We start from the raw sequence: 18144 nt of genomic DNA, 5'->3' as shown, positions 1-18144 counted from the left end.
TGTGAAGTAGATGCTTGGTGGGAAAGTGTTTAAATATTTCTCCTATTTTCCATCGTCTCACTTGCATTTAATTAGCATTATTCATGTGCGCGCACCGTCTACAGTGAATACAGAGCATGAGCCGGCTCTTTGTCACAGTTACTTCAATTTATGCAGGCAAATGATAATGGAGACTGGATGACATTAATAAACGTCACGTAATGAAGGGGAATAAGGGTTCGGCATCATTATTGAAAAATACTACCCAAATCAGATTACATGTAAAATAAGTCTCTGGCCAAGCGTAGCTCTTGAAGAAATGGCAGTAGCTCTATTTCAAGTGCAGACACTTAATACCTATTACTCTAAAGTGCATAATACACGCATCCATCTGATGCGTGTTCTCCTTTGGTAAACTCCAGTTTGCTCCTGGTTCAAATTTCCATGAGACTTAAACTTAAAAATCACACTGGAAAAATCTAAGCCTATTAAATAGTATTTAATCAAGTGATTCATGTTCATTTGTTATCGTCCATTCCCGGTTCGACTGTTTAATAAATTTGCACACAAGCACAGGTTAATGGAGACACGCCCACTGCGAGATTATCATAACACTCGACCAGCATACAAATGGATCAGGTGTAAAGGCAGTCAGCGTGAAACAACAAACCAGTATGACACTACCTCAACGGAATGAATGGCCAACTTGTCGACAGGCAGGAACCAGCGAGATGTGCTCATCCCACTCCGCTCACGCTGCGTCACCGCTATCTCTCAGGCGGCAGCCGCCTCGCATTTAAGCTCCACCATGTTTCAGCGAGCACACAAATAAACATGAATCCCTGAATTTTGGAAATGTGTCGCTGTCCTGATCAAACGGTGTGTGAAATTGTTTCCGGGCACTCAACAGGATGAGGAATGTTCTTAAGGGTTTTTTGTGTAACTTAATGGGTTGAAAAGTTGTCGCGCTTGATCGCGCTACTAAGCAACAAAAGAGACAGAGGCAGATTTAGACAGAAACCCCTGTTGAGGTTGCACGCCACTGATCTTTTGTCTCACAATCATCCCTTCTTACAGATGACACAAATCTCTGAACCGTGCTTTGTTTCCATGGGAACCAAGGAAATACTTGTTTCTGAACTCCGCTTCATGAAGTAATATCACGCTCGGGTCCGTTATAATGAGCATCTGATACGAGCTTTCACACATTTTCGGTTTTCTTTCCCTTGGGTGCAGCATATACAAAAAGAACGACTTGAATTACTTTTGGAACGGAACCACACTAGAACTTTCGTCTTGCAGTGAAAGCTAATTGGACTTAATATCCTTGTTATACAAGTGTGTGAATTCGAACTGTGTACAAACAGCTTGTTTCACATTTATTTTCAAAAGTACTGAGCTGTGTAAGCGAGATGTATAGCTTCTATAAAAGAGATGTAAACTCTGAAAATGAGCATCATCATCAAGAATAAAATGCAATAATGTTCGCACCTTATTTAGTATTGTTGAAGGTTCCCTCTGCGCCGAGCCGTGTGATGATTGCATCTTTTTTGCACAGAGGCTATCCTTTCGATCAACTCTATCTCGGGGTAAAACGGTTATGACAAATAAGGCTCCACAGAGTCGGCTTGAAGATGTCTGTCTGTTGAAACTATTTTGACAGAAACTGTTCAACACCTTAGGCCGACTGGCTGCCGCCTCGACACTCCGCCTGCTGCCGTTTTTAAAAATGTTTTGAACTGCCGGATGAACAGGCTTTTTTCAGACAACTTGAAAACTGCTGTTATGAACAGATCCTAAAGAGGCCTAATGTGCCGCAGAATATTTAAAATGCTGTTCGGTAATAAAGGTGTAAGAAATAACATGTATTTGATAGGTTATTGATAATGGCGATTACAGCGTGCGCTTTTAGGGTCAGCATCATCGCTTTTGACAGCTGTTTTTTAACAAAGAACAGCGTTGACCAGTGACAGATAATGATGTTTTACTTTTAATATATAGTCTTTGACTTCTTTTTCTTTACATGGCATAGTTAAGACCGGTCATTTTCCAATCAGGGCAGCCAAAGGAGAGGGACATGTATCGTAAGGGCTTTTCAAGTCATGCTCTGGGTGATCACAGCGGGTGAAATCTGTTCTCCAGACTATTGTGGGCCCACTTTGACACGAAATGAGGCTCATTACAGCCAAAAGCGTCAGGATGATGGTGTGAAGTGCAAGCCTCTTGCATCACCATCTGATCTAAAACTGCCATATTGTCCTAGGGAGACTCTTCATGGCATCCTCGTCCACTAAAAAAGCACATCAGACCAGACCACACTGCGCAGCAGTTTAAACGTGAAAAACATTTTGATGTAAAAGAGACGGGAGATTTCTCTGGACGCAGAGCAGAAGGACTCTGATTCACAGATGGCTTAAAGAACTGCAGGGCATTTGCATGGTAATAAAGAAGGATGGACGAAACAAAGCGAGAGGCAAGGCGGTATCACACACTGATTATCATTTTCATAAACTCTCCCATGTATGCAAAGACGAGGAGGCAAGCAAATGTAAAATACCAGATAGCAGATGTAGATTTCTAATACTGGAAATAAATATCAGTAAAATGTCCAGACATACCGGCCAGAATGAGATTAAAAGTTCTTCCAGTTTTTTTGGATTACACTCAAACAAAAAGGGTTTCTGCAGGTTACAAATACATCCAAGACTTTTTCGGGACATTAATTAGAACCTATTTGACAGCCATACTGTCAAAAAAAAGAAAGTGGGATATGAAAACAATTCTGCAGGCATTTATTTGTCGAGAATATTTTATTGTAGTTGATATTTTTATGAATTCCCAACGTGAGGATTTTCAAGCACATAAACAGCGGGGCTTCAAATTGTTCACTTTCAAACAAACTTCAAACGAGCAATAAAAATGAAGCTGCCAGAACTTTTCAAACTTAAATTTGCCCAAATTAGATGAAAGCAACATTTTAACTTCCTGCTTCTAGAAGCAGATAGCTTTGACAACAGTCGCCCAGCATTGCGGCGTAAGACCAGCTGAGTCCGCTGCAAAGTCACCACAAACTCATCTCCTTTTCCAAATGGAGCACGTCTACATCGAGCTCTTTAATTTGCACAGATCCAATATTCCCTCATAGGCGAACGCGGAAACCTCGGTGCAGACCCGAGTTCTAGGTGGGCGGCCGGCCATCTGCTCGAACTGGTTGGTTTGAGGAGGAAGAGGAAGAGAAGGAGGGAAGAGGAAGAACAATCACTGTCGCAACAGGACATCCTTGCAACGCCTAGGAATGTGTTGATTTCCATTTGATGAAGCATAATCAATAGAAACAACCTCAGCTAATAGTTTAAATGCAAAGTTAACTTTAATATTTCAACATATTTGGTAAATAAGAGTGTTTTACATTTGCTGCTAAAAACGTTTAGCCCCATCGCTAATATGACCCCGACACCCCGAGAGGCTCCTCTTCATCTGAACGGTAATAATGGATTATATTGACCCTGAAAATTAAGCACACGAAGTCAAAATGTGCATCTATGCCATAATTATGTGTATTATCCCACGTACGTACGTGCACAGCTTCTAACAGGAATAACTCACTCTCCAAGGCGTTTATAAAAGCTGCTTCAAGACAAAGTCCAATTTACAATTTGACTCGCAGGGCACACATTTCTTTGTCTTATTTTATTAACTGTTTTGCTTTAAATTAGTTTGGGGAATTTACGCAAAAAGGAAACGCACACCTACGGTTAGATTTAAACTTCCACAGAGGATTTAAAGAGAGCGACGTAAATCCACGGAGCTCTATCATCTTAATGTTCTTCCCCCTCACCCTGCATATCCGTCTTGGCCTTTAATCCACCCTCATCTTCCTCCCATTCGGCATTATAGGCCAGTATTAGATTCTCATAGCAGCTCATGGAGTAATTCTCCATCTTTCATTCATATTCTCTTCCAATTTCCATCTCTAACTTTTTCTGCCGAAGCAGACATAGAAGTGATCGTTCTCTCTCGAACACATGCTCAGAAACACTCGCGGCCTTTATAGACGACTAATGATCCAACGTGTCTAATTTGAGATTCGAGGGTAGCAGCGGAGGTGTGGTAGAATCGCTCTGCAGGTCATAGCTAAGCAACACAAATCCCAAAAGACAAAGCTCAGCTACTCTTTGTGCACAAAGACACAAATGAAACCTTGCTGGAACACACACACACACACACACACACACACACACACACACACACACACACAAGTAAATTTGAGGTATACTTTGCTTTTAAAAAAACACTTTTGCAGTAAAGAGTTTGGTACCAGAATATGTGTGTGATACAAAACAGTAATGGTTACTGGGATACAAATGGAAAACCACAACCGAGCATATCTCTGTCTCCCAGCTCAGATTTGACTGCCAAATATCACCTCTCAGATTGGCTCCATGAGCGGCGGCTAGGAGACAGCTTCAGTTATTCTGACCTCGATCCACAAACATCAGTGACGTTCCACATTTCAAAAATAGAGTAGCTAGGAGCCCAGATCCACGAGCTCCACTTCAAAAATAAAATCATCATCGCCTGGATGATTTTTTGGAGACGTTTCTCACACTAAACCTGACAGATGCTGCCCCGGATAAAAACGATATACACCACTCCTGGAGCGCCGCAGTCACCTGGGCGCCTTGAAGCAGGTGCAGGAAGCAGGCAAAAAAAAGATGGAAATAGAACTAAATGACAACAGAGCAGCAGTGTGTGTGTGTGTGCGTGCGCTGTCAGCTGCCAAAATCATCACAATCACAACATCTTTCACAATAGAAAACCTTCAAATGTTTTTGACAGTAAAGCTTGAAATAAAAGAAATATTTATCATTCACGTGTTTTTCCGGTGAAGTGTTTCTCTTCCGTTCCCGATGGTGTGTTACACATAAAGGCCTGCCTGGAGGAATAAGACAGTCATTCATATCCTCCGGTCGTCATTTGGCGTATTGATATTTCATTATGTGCTTCAATCAGTCCTTGCCAGCAGGTAATTTCATTTTTAATCATCCGCGAGAAGCCAATATTTCTTGATATTGGATGCAAGTTTTCTTGAGCCATCGTCTTCATCTTCATCTTAAAGCGCATTTCATTGTTTCCACTCGCTTGAAACCAGCTGGCAGAAACAAACAAATGTGCCTCCTTTAATTTAGGCGATTGCATGTTTTATGAATTCAGTGAAGGCAGGAGAAGGCAGGAACTTCAGCCGGCTGCCAAACCTCTATAACATTGTTACTGAGACATCAAAGCACCGTTCATTAAGGACGGGATTGTAGCGTAGCCAGCTACCTTTGAAAAGATGGCAAACTTGCAAGTGGGACGCCTTTCTCCTCGGCAGCGTCTAAAGTAAAGTCTTTGCTGTTATGTCCAGTAAATACTGTAGAAATAATGGGTTTGACAGACTGGCCCTTAGGTCAACATATTTATTAGACACAGACACCATCATCACGACTAATTAAGAAAAGACTCCAGTCAGTGACGAGCATCGCCGAGACCAGAATGTTTTTCAGAATTTGGTCGAGCAGCTTTAAATGCATAACGTTTAACCCGGATATAATTACATTAGAGAACCCCCCCCCCCCCCTCCCCTCCCTATTCACCTCCCAATCCCTCCACTGCTGAACTCCCTCTGAGGTGAGGTGCTATCTGCAGCAGCTTCTCTCATCCCATTTACCCTCCCAGCACTGAATAGTCATTGGATAATCATTGGAGGAATGTGTCGAGGGGGGCTGTGCATGTCCTAGTCTTACCGTTGGCTGCTGAGAGTTGAGTGCCCCCCTCTTGGTGGACCCCCCTCTGGAGCTGAGTCTCTTCCACGACTCTGAGAAACGCCCCCTGGTGGTGGGACGCCCCGGCCCAGATGTCCCGGACGCAACAGACGAGTCATCCCGGCAGGAGAAGGTCCGGTCCTTTCGTAACTCCCTCCGCTCGGCCCACTTCTTCTTGGACGCCATTGTGGTTGAAGATTTGGTCAAACAGGCGTGGGAAGCGAGGACGGCGCCGGAGCTGGGTCGAGACAACTGTTCTTGAATCAAACTGGTGCCACAGGTGGCATCTTCACTGGTTGCTCAACTTCACCTGATGCCTCCTGAACTAGCCTGTTCGGTTCAGCCTTCTCTTTCTTCAAGTCTCCCTTTTCACTTCCAAAGCGTGAAAATTCCAGACCCCTCTCTCCCTGTTGCCTTAAGTTCCCCCCCCCTTCTGATCTCTCGATCAAAGGAAGAGGACAGCAGCTCTTCACCTGGGCGGCTGTACTTTTGTGTTCTTCTTTTGTTCCCTGTAGCCTTCCTCCTGGAAGGATGAGCGAAAGAGGAGGAGAAGGGCAAAAGAGAAGGTGCAGTCTGCACCCTGTTGCATGTGCCGTTACTGTGGCTCGGCCGCCGATGTTGCTTTCCCTCTGCAGAGAAGGCAAGAGAGAGAGAGAGCGATAGGGAAACAAGGCTATGGAAAGAGAGGGAGGAAGGTGGAGAGGAGGAGGAGGAGGAGGGTGTTGGAGGGTACGGTGTTCAGATTCGGGTAAAAGGGGCTTCAAGGCAGAGATGAAATAATGACAAGGAGCTCACAAACTGGGCAGAGAAATGACATGAAAAAGGAGCACATGACAGAGAGAGGAGAATGAAAGGAGGAGGAGACAAGCAGGTCTCTGGAGAGCCGGGCTCCTGTTGAGCATCGAGCAGAGCTGCTTTAAGATGACTGAGAGGCTGAGACAGGCACCCTGTTCTGGAAGCCACTCTCTCACCGTCAACACTCCTCAAACCTCCATCTCCTCCCTCTCTCTCTTTGCACCCTGAGATTTCCCAATTTGACCCCCTCCTCCTTTTCTGTGCAGGGCACGAGTCTCTCTCCTCTCCTTCGGCTCTCTCGTCTTCGTCTTTGATGCACATGGTTCACGGTTCGGGAGTTAAGCAAAGTAGAGTCTCAGGCTGTCTGTTGCAATTGAAGAACAAGAGACGATGCTTAATAAAACCGGCAGTTTGAATCTTCTCTGCAGTCATCTTCTCCTTTTTCGCTCTCAACTTCAAAGTCTTCAACTGCGCTAAGAGGCATTTCATATGGAGGAGCTGGAAAGGAGGCGGCAGATGGGGGGGGCATGTTTCTCTATTACAACACCAAAAGGCTTCTAAATGTAAAATGTCAAGAAAAAAAGACAAGATAAATTGAAATATATACAGAGAGAAAGATGGAAGGATGAAGGATGAACAACAAGGAGATTGTCATCGCTCCCGGCAACCGTTCAACAAAACACTGACACAACTACACACAGGGGTGTAATTATATATGTGTGTGTGTGTGTGTGTGCGCGCGCATGGCATAGACAGGTAAAGTGGAAAAAAAGCAAGCCACATATTCCCCTGAGGATTAGAGGAAGGGAGCAGGCGAGGCACAAGAATAGGAACTCAAACACAATTTCCGAACATCACCATGGGAACTTCAAAGTTAACCTTCATTACTGTTTTTAATCATTCTTAGAAGAATTGGCAATTATAATACATTTGATCAGAAAGGCTTTTAATTTAAACTACAAAGCGTTAGTTAGAAAAAGTATTCTCGGTCATTCAAAGATGACCCGCTGTGCTCTGTGAAATCATATTTACTACATTAGAACTTTCAGGCTTCGGTAGATTATTTTAATAGATAATTTTAGATGAAAATTATCTGCAGGACTTGTGTCCTTTACAATACTGCAGACTATCCTAAGTACATGTAGTCTGCATTACAAGTAAGCAATTAGATAGAATCTATTGATCTGACCCAACAGAGCCTTTGTCTGATATCCAATATTGCCTGCCGATTTAAATAGAATGCAATAGTGAAAATTATAAAATTAGAATCTAAATGTAAATTTCATAATACAGTAAAAGAAATATGCAATTTAATGTCAAAATGCAGCAAGTGATGTTAGCAATAAGCGAACATTTTAGCTTATTTGCTCAAAGTTTTAAGCAAAGGAAGGAACACTTGACTGCTAGCTTCATGATGAACATGGAAATAAATGTCATAAACAACTTGTTTAAAATGACTAGACTGTACAAGAGAGTTACTTTAAATATTTATTATCTTACCTGACAGTATTTAGGCCCAAATGAGTTCTCATGCTGTCCTTTCTCTAATGGCCGCTAGGGGTCGCCAAATTAAGACACGCTTCAAGATGCACCTGAGGGGTTTGAGCCGCGTGTCAGAACACACACGCGCACTCGTATGTTCTCGTTTGATTTTCCACCAGCACCAGAAAGATATCCATGACGGTCTCACGCCGGAAGACGACTGCTTTTCTTCAGGGGCTTCAGAGGCTGTTTGATTTTGGACAAACATTTGGTTTATCACAGCCACGCCCCTAATTAATACCCAGGTGTGCAGCGCGGTCACTAATCACTAATCACTTGCCTGCACCACAGCGCTGGGCTCCCAGACCTGGATCATGAACCAGAGTATGATCTAGATCCGGCCCGGGTCGATTTGATATTGAAGGCTTAAATTTTTTTACTTTAGAGTAGTTCAAGGTAAAAATAAAAAATAAAAAATAAAAATAAAAAATAAATTCTCCAAACTCCAAAAATAAATTCTCCAAACTGTACAAAAATATTAAAAGGGAATAACAACCACGACCGCCGGAACAGAAAAGGGGGGCTAGGATGTTTTCAGGAGAGGAACCATTTTAAACTCCTGTGACAGACTCCTTTCTTCAGCCGCACCCCTTTTTCTCTAATATCAAAGATCCACCTGTTGCCATGGTTTCTAACCTGAAAACTTGTGGCATCATCAGCACTCCATCACGCACGCTCGTGTACACTTTCACATCAGTACATCCCCGGAGGAGACGCATGCACGTTCCACCACACCTGGTGGAGACGCGCAATGATTGACCCGCAGAAAGCACACGTCATCTATAAGAAATACATAACCAATATACACATGATCACTCACTGATTGCTGACAAATGTTATTGATGGCCTTTGATCGAATTGTCACACAATCAGTTTTAGCTGATTTAAGACACAAACAGCCCAATTAAAAAAATGATACATTTGCAACTCTCATTAAAATATATTCATTTCATGAAGCGAGTAACTTTCTTTTTTTACAGCTTTTTAATTGGCGGGGTCGGTTGAGTTGAATATTTTTTGTCCGGGATTGTGTTGGTGTCAAATTCCAACTCTAACAAGTTACAGAAAGAACGAAAAAGAAAAACGAAGCATGCCCTTGCGAAATGAGCCCCGGTTAACGACAGGAATAACAAAGTACTTGAGAAAATTGCTCAGTCGGATTCTGCACTCCACACAGATGCAATGTTTTCACCCCTTGTTAATTGCAAATTATGTTTTGATCTTTATGAAAGTGCATCTCTTTCCCAAAGTGATGCACTTTTTATTTTACCTGCCCGGAGAAAACAGCATTATATGAGATTCTGTTGGTGTTTCTGTAAATTAAAATACAAATATTTAAACACACAAACAAAATATTCAGCTCAGGTTTATTTTTATACACACTCTAAAAGTTAGACTTTTATACCCTTGAAATATTGGAATTGATTGATCTTTATCTAGAAAATGTAGATGTATAAACAATGATCTCCATACATCCTTTAGAATACCTATCTAAATATATTCATCTTCACTCACTCTGTGATCCGTTGCATTACGTTGAAAGTCTGAAGGAGAAGCGTGCTTCCTACCTTGATTTCCGTGCACAGTGGGGTCAGCGCTCTTCTAGCGTGAGATTTCCTCGTCATTTTTCCTCTGAAGGAAAAAAAACAGAGAGAGAGAGAGATGAAGGAGAAAATATGTGATGTCAACGTAAATGAACACATTAGAAAGCTGATCGATAGCAATTCAAATCTATAGATTCATCACATTTTGACATTCTGCAGACGTCAAATTCCAGACATATCATCATGAATCGGAATGGAATATTTTTAATTTGCCATTTTCTGACCCAGATAGGACATTCTGCCAGAGCAATTGTCACATGCTTCTTCTACAGAGCAGCTCCGTACTGTAAGCATGATGCAATCTGCTGAAAACATGCACCCTGTGTAAGGCTGGTCTCGTTGGGTCGTTCACACTGATCTGGCGTCTTCCTGTAATCATTCAGGCCGTAGCATCACCCGAGCAGGACTGAAATTCTCATCCTCAACACTTTTTTCTCATATTGCCTCATATGATCTGTGTGTATGTGTGTATGTGTGTGTGTGTGTGTGTTTAGGTGATATGAAAGTATTCCAACCTCCGAATTGAGCCAGTTACCAAGAGACCGAGAGAGATGGCATCAGGAAGCAAACTGCAGAATATGGATTTAAGTCTATTTTTACCCAAAAAACGTGACTCAATGCTCAAAGAGTGAGACTAAGCCCTTGATCATCCATCCATCCATCCATCCATCCATCCAGCCTACACAAATGAGCAGATTGATGTATACAGGAACAGTCGAATCTCATCAGCTCTTATTCTCATTCACTCTCCCTCATAGGATAAAAACTTTCAGATTTTTTACAAATTCAAAATTTCTACCCAATCTGCTGGACCAATGAACTTAAAATGAATCCTGAACCGCTGTGATGTTTACCCCATTTATAATTAGCCCATGTCTCCTCTCCCATCCTAACACTAATTACTGCTTCCTCTCTGCGCGACAGAAAGGTTGGGGATGCATTTTTAAGTAGGATGATGCCATCAATAATTCACAGTCCCCATCCGCAGACAGTATTTGTGTTTTCTGTTGGCCAGAATTCCTCCTAACTGTGCTTGCTTTGTGCATCAGGTACATATTTAATTAGCATTTCTGAACCACAGTGTGAGAAATCAACAGCGTAAAACGCTGCAGCTGCAGTAAGTACCGCAACAGAAAAAAATTAATATAAACTGTAAACTTGCACATGAAAAGATGAGAAACTTTCCTCTCTCAGCCTGGCTTGAGTTCTCTGTAATTCATCTACGGGGCTCAGCTATCTGTCACGGCCTGGCAGCAGACGAGCCAAAAAGCCAACGCAGCCCTCCTGCTGAGAATTGTCACTGAAACAGTCGATGCTGCTGCTGAAACTCCTACACAACTCCCAAGCTGTTTGACAACAGTTTAAATGCCAGCCAGAAAATCATCAATATGCTGCTGAAATGATGCATCTTGTAATTTTTCTGAGTGTGTGTGTGTGTGTGTGTGTTTTAATGACTCTCTACTGGTTGTATTTCAATTCGAGTCGCACATATAGACTAACGAGGGAGAAATCATCTGGATCGGATCCACAAAGATGAGCAATGAACCCGCATGGAGACGGATCACTAGTCACTGAGTGATGATGATGATTGGTAAAAAACATCTCTGGATGAGAAGAACTGAAATCTTCAGCTACTTCTTGCATCATTAAAAAAAGAAAGAAAAATGAAAGGGAGACTTGAATGATTGGCCCTTGATTAACAGCGTGGCTTCAAAGGTGAGGAGGAAGGAAACTAAACACCACACGGGATGGAAAATCTGCTTTCAGGGTCCAAACGAAAGCCGACTGTCCTCGAGGAAGATGAAAATGAAAAGCCGATCACTGTTTAGGGGACAGAGAATCCCTTAAAGGCTTGTTTGGGAGAGCTGCTCTCTATCCATGTTTTATCAGGCCAACAGGGAGCAGGCTATTGTAGATGATTTATGCATTGAGAGCATATGGCTGCTCCAGAGTCCTACGGCCAACAGATGGAGGGAAAGAAGGAATGTGGGGAGGGGACCTTCGCTCGCTTAGCGCAACGGTAGCCGAACGCTTCTGAGTGTGGATCCGCATCCGAAGTTCAACTCTCCATTCCAGCCGTGATCGGCAGGATAACACTTCTGTTCCCTCCCAGATCACGATATCCATGTGCCAATTACTGTTTCTTAGGAAACAGTATTATTTCATCAAACTTTCTCTGCGTGAGAATTTTATCACCTTTGTTTTAGCCCAAATTGGAAAATCAGCTCACCAAACTGAACGTCCCAGCGTCTCCTTTGGGAATCGCTTTCCTCTTCACTCGTGTCCAGAACTTCAGGTGTCCTCCTCTGAGCAAAAAGTCCTTCTTTCCTCTTGAAAGGAATTCAAACAGGACGGTGGCGGAACTGGGTCGGTTTCAGGTTGAGATGATGGAGCAGATCAGACAGCCAGACGATTGGATGGAGCGAGGAGAGAAGATGGGCTGACTCCCGGAGTCAGAAGCCACAGGTGGGCAAGACGTCCCTCTGTGTGTGTGTGTGTGTGTGTGTGTGTGTGTGTGTGTGCGTGTGTGTGAGGGGGGTGTTCAAGCATGAATTGGAGTCCAGCTCAAAGGTGAGCATCTCGACGTCCCACAATCATCTTGCTGGAGTCCTTGAATTGACGGGAGAAGCAACATTCTCATTGGCGATGATGATGATGATGATGATGATGATGATGATCTCTCATCTGGCAGCCGTGACGATTAATCACTTCTCAGAGGTGATGAAGTGACGACGTCCCTTTCCCTTTTTTCTCCACGCGTCCTCTCCGCTCTTCCTCACTGGCCGATCGGCCTCGTTTCCTGGCGCGAGCCGCCGACCTCCGGCGCTTCGACAGAGCTTGAGGAGCAGGGAAGACGTGTTCCCACAGATCCGGCTCCTCGCCGGGCCTGATTAGAACCCGGCAGATGGAACTCCATCAGCAGAAGCACCTGAGCCGCAGTGACTCCCGGGGGCTGCAGGGTGGGCGTGTGTGTGTGTGTGTGTGTGTGTTACCCCCAGTGATCCAGACCCTTTGAGCATCACCCTGGGGCAGGTTGCTCGGTGAGGCTGGTATGGTGCCCACCCCAAATCCCCTAACCCCCCCCCTTTCCCACAAACACTGCACAGTTTGAAGGGCCGACTGTTAATGACAGCAAATAAAGAAAAGCAAACAGCGGGAGGCTAACGAGTGTCGATTTAGTTTGGCGCTCCGCGATGAATTAGTGATGAGATCACTCGGATGCCACGGCAACAAAGGGGACGAGATGTCTTGTGGGACGACGGCGAGGGGCCTCTGTCAAGCTGCTGATCAATTTAGGGCCCCGAGAAGCTTCTCCGTTGTCTGGAAACACGAGCATGACGTGACGTCGCGTCCGGCTCGCCGCTATCACTAAAAATATCCACTGTGCTTATTTTAATTCACTCTTTTTCATTGTGTTTCTAAAAACCTTCTCTTTTGTTTTCCTGCTGTTTGCCATCCATCATCACAATCCTCCTCCTCCTCCTCATCTTCCTCCCCTCTCCTGTCATGACCTGTCGCTGCCAATTCAGAGCTGAATCTGCAAAGGGGGGTTCATCCAATTTCCGTCTGTCACATCAGGTACACAAACTGCTGCTGATTAGGCTGCCATTCAAGTCCTTGCCGCTCCATCCCGAAGCTGCACACACCTGCTGCTTAAGCACTCGCAGAAACACGAGCTGCACACACTGAAAGAAACCGAACATTCAAATCAGAGGGGCCTACAAAAAGCGCGTTAGACCCAAGGTAAAGCAATCAAGTGAGACGTAGCATCTTGGAAAATGGCTTCACATTACAGCCGAGCAATTAGCAATCAGTAACCTGAGTGAGGGAGGGGGTGCGTTAGCGAGGGGGTGGGTATAGTTCTCTTCTGCAAACTTGTCATTATGAATGCTCCTTATTGGGCAGGTATGATAATGGTGGGAAAGGAGCCGGACGATGAAGAGGAGGCCGGAGAGGAGCATGATGATCAGGATGATTAAAGCTCCAGCGATCTGAAATGGAAGAATAAATTACCTGGAGGGGGGGGGGACAGATGCATCGGTGACGGCTCAGAGCAGGCGAAAGGATTCGCAGCAGAGCAGACTGAAATCTGGCGCCGCTGTTCCGAGGAACGGCGATTCTCGTCTAATGCCTCGACTTGCTTTATCGCCACGGGCAACGGGTTTCGCAGCATGAATGACTTTAGTTAGAGTTCAGGGCTGGCAAGAACAGGAGAGATTTCTACCATCATGATCATAATTCCTCTCATCCTTGGCATGACGGCCAAACTCGAATGAGTCTAAGTCCTCAGTCGTGACACCATGTGAGTCTCGCAGCCTCCCCGAGCTCTCGTCGTGTCTCAACAAAACCAGCGCCACGTCAATGTGGAAAACACTTGTTCTGTTCCGCCATGTGAGACTTGCCAAATTTGGAAGTCGGCCTTCAAAAGATCCCACGCTGGGCTCTAGCATTTCAACATCTCGCAGTCCTTTAGAGACCTGAAACGCGACATGTAGCCACATATATTATTGGGGGAGGATGATTAAAACAAGGAATAAGCACACAGGCGATGAAATGTTGCATCGTAATCCTTTTTTTATTGAGGTTCCCGGGGCCTGATTAGCCGGTGGTCCTGCCGCGTGGAAAATACGTGGCATATTTCTGTGTGAAAGCTCTGACTGGGACGAGGGTATAAGCGTCACACCAATAGTTCTTCATCGACAGCAAGATAAGGTTAATTTACTGTCTAATGAGCCGAGGGGCCATTTGATGTATAAAGGTAATTGACTATATGCCTAGTGGTGTGTGTGTGTGTGTGTGCGTGTGTCTGTGTGTGTGTTTGTATCACTCTCAGAAGCATTGATGTGCCAACTTACTGTCAGAAAAGATTAGGGTTATCATTAAACTGCTCCCTGGGTGACCTTAAAGCGATCACACCCACCTCCCCGCCGACTCGATAGGACATCGTGAAGCTGTTTGTGGCGATTTCACTCCCTGCCGAGATTCGATCGCGGCCACGTTCCAACCGCGCGGCATCGCCAAAAGGCTCCCATTGACCCAAAGCGGTTGTCTTTGTGAACCAATTTGCTGCTGTCGCTGTACGACATTAAGCAGACGGGGGACTTACATTAACGCCGAGGGGCAGCGAGGACACTGGGAGAGGGGTTGTCATGGAAACGGACCCCCTACATTGCTGTCTAGAATCGTTTAATTATTCAGGACCACCGTCACCGAGAGTCAGCGGGGAATCAGCTGGAACCGCCGAACTGATAGAACAGCGAGATAAAAAAAAGAGAACACAAGGTGGTGAGTGAGTTGGGGAATCCAGATGAACTTACCTTGAACAAACTGAACAGTGGAGTCTTAAAAAGCTCCTGGGTGGGACTCAGCTAGTGAGCATTTGCTGCTCTGCACTCGCTCTTCATTTATATGCAAATGTTTTCATGCCCACCAGTAACCCTCTAATCTGATTCAGACCGGAAGCTATTCTGTTTTCCTGTCCTGTTCTGTTGGTCTTAAGTGCTCATTTAAAAAAACAAAATGTGACCAGAGCAAGATCCCATTAAATAGTTGTATAAGTAGACGTTTTAGTGTTCCAAGTGCAAAAAAAAAGAAAAGAAAACGGAGGCCCGGGTCCCAGCAGAGGTGAAGGTCCTGTAGCGCCCCCTGTCGCAAACAACACGGGTCAGACGGAGAAGGTCAAGCAAGTTAAAGTTAGCTTTTTAGTTAGCCGCAGATAAACCTTGCCTTTACACGTTGTTCCTGAAGAGTCAATTTATAATACTTTAGTTTTGATCTATTTTGGAGTCCTAATTCATCAAATCTGAGCTAAAAGTCTTTCATCTACAAGACTTCCATCACATTCAAGGTGTTCAGCTCGATTTTAAGAAGGAAGCCTGGACAGGCATAAAATGCAGGATGCAGCTGGGCCACGTTAAAAACTATTAAAAACACGAAACACTAAACACTAGATGAAAAGCAAACAGCGTTTGTGCAAATATACCCAACTCATAAATTATTAAACATTATATATATATATACTTTGCTGAAGGCAGCTACCCACACTCAAGCACACACGCGTACGTGTGATCATATTTTTAGCCTTGACATTTCTCTAATTGTATTTGCACTGTTCAGCACGCCTTACATAATTAAAACTCTGCAGTAAAGAACGCTCAGTCCAGCCCTCCAACAGAAACACCATCATCAAAGAATTAAAATAAGCTTGTGAAACATCTGTTGCACGATGTGATAAACATTTTAAGTCCCCTTTTGAAGCTTCCCCCCCCTTTAGACGTCCCGGGGGTTTCTGCGGGAGCTGCTGCTCCTATTCTTTATGGTCAGATGAAGATGCTACTCGGGACACGAGGCGGGACACAAGGACATTTCTTCACTGTCAATGAGCTTCACATTTTAGCACACGCAGAAGAACAATTCAGTCTAATGTCAGTTTGATAGAAACATTGATTTCTAGCACTCAAACTCTTTGATGCTACACTGGCCACGCCCCTCTGTTTTAGAACAGAAAGGCTTTATTGTCATGGCATAGTAGCTACTCAATGAGATTAGGAGTGCTGCTCAGTCTGGTGTCTAAAAACAACACACAACAAACAACAAACAACATCGTTTTGGCAACAATGATGAAACTCAAAGCTGCGATAGCTGGAAAACTATTTTATAATTATTCCAGCATTCTACAAAACGACTTACAATTCAAAACCGACCATTTTTTAATTATTTTACTTCCAGTCACTTGGTCCTATTTTCAGCGTCTCCGTTAAAGTGCGTCTCATTTAAAAATACTAGGGTGCTCCCTAGTGGTGGAATAAATGCAAAGCAGAATGTAACAGGAAACTCTCCTCTTCACTCACACTTCTCTTCAGCAAATGGGAAAAGAAATAAGACTTCACGACAATGCAAAATCTTTATTTAATTGACGATTCTACAACAAATACAACGTTTCCTTGAAATAAATCAGAATTCTTTTTTTCAATTAATAAAAACACAGCACTATTTTTGACAGCCGGGTTGAAACGTTCCTTTATCCGTACACCTCCAAGTTGTAATATCGAACTTCTCAATAAAACATTAAGAACTCTCTGGCTGTGCATTTTCAAAGCGTCGGTCAAACATAAAGCAGGGGATAGAATCACATTTCTCTTGTTCTCTTGGCTTATTTTGTTTTGTTTTTTACAGCGAAGTGGTTAAAAGGCAACAAGAAAATTGTCCTCCAGAGGATCTCTCAATCTCACATGGTAAGTCATAAAGTCAAACACACACACACACACACACACACACAGACAGGCATTTGTCGTTGCTCAGTGGGGGAGCCCCGCTCACATCCAAACACCCTTTTTCTCAACATAAAGCCTTTTACCTTACAGCCGCTACATGAATCCGTAGACAAGTTGCTATTTGCTTGAGTAAAAAAAAAAAGGAAAAGCAAGATGTTATAATGTATAAAAGTGTTGGTGCACATGTGACCAGCACTTGAGACACCATCATCACTGCAAAGAGATAAATACAAATATGGAATAAAGATCCAGTAAGTCCATGTAGGAATCCATAAAAAGAAAGGTGCTTTTAAGTCTTCAGGTGTAAAGCTGCACGACGATCAGAGGTTTTCCAGTCAATCAATCAGTCGTTACTGACCTCCATTGAGAAGAGAGCAATGGACCTACATGGTAATATATTTAATATCACGCCTGTATGTGGAAAATTCAGATTAATTTTACTGCGAGGTACCATAAATATGACATGAATCCAACCTCCTGTGGCTGTTTCCCATCAGCCAATCTTAACAGCCGACGGCTGTGTCTTTACACTGCAGGTCAAAGTCCGGCTCAATAATCCCGTTTGATTCTCAAATGCACTGGCATGCGTTTTCATTTTTAATCAAGCTCATCTAATCAATCTTATTTCATTTCAGGGACAATGCCATTTATTTCTGTAATTTCCTCCTTGCCTGCGCGTGTCTAATTCCTCGTGTTCTGGTTTCAGACATAAATCTGATCCGTTCTGTTCTGATGGGGTTTTGTTTTTTCTACGTCATATAAATATCAGGACTGGTGGGTAAATGCTGGTCGAGTTTATAGAGCGCCGTTTTGATGGCTTTGGCTGATAAGGAGAGTTGTGTCTTTAAAAAAGGAAAGTGCATTGACTCAACAGCCCCGAGGCATACTCACACACACACACACACACACACACACACACACACGCACACGCACACACACACGAGCAAAAAAACATTCAAATACTCACCCCCATCAAAATAAAATACAATTTCTCCAACTGAAACTGGTAAACATCTTTGCCATTGTTAATAAATTAAAGGTTCAGCAGTTCACATTCATCAGCTGCTTGCGTGTGTGTGTGTGTGTGTGTGTGTGTTTGGATCTGTGTGCGACAGTGTTCCGATATGTTAAGCTGTTCGACATTGT

The 18144-nt window shown here is 43.7% G+C and overlaps 1 protein-coding gene across 1 annotated transcript in view; it reads right to left on the bottom strand.

The window, feature by feature from the left end:
- trpm3 (transient receptor potential cation channel, subfamily M, member 3) overlaps positions 1 to 5969 on the bottom strand; it is a 105571-nt gene extending 99602 nt beyond the window's left edge. The window contains exon 1 of the mRNA XM_068738792.1: positions 5766 to 5969. Within this exon, the coding sequence (XP_068594893.1) occupies positions 5766 to 5969 (204 nt within the window). The remainder of the gene's footprint in view (positions 1 to 5765) is intronic.
- Positions 5970 to 18144: the final 12175 nt, after the last annotated feature.

Source organism: Brachionichthys hirsutus, chromosome 4 (assembly GCF_040956055.1).
Source record: "Brachionichthys hirsutus isolate HB-005 chromosome 4, CSIRO-AGI_Bhir_v1, whole genome shotgun sequence".
NCBI lineage: Eukaryota > Metazoa > Chordata > Actinopteri > Lophiiformes > Brachionichthyidae > Brachionichthys > Brachionichthys hirsutus.
Note: the sequence above shows the minus strand (reverse complement) of the source record. Positions and strands in the feature narration are given on the sequence as shown.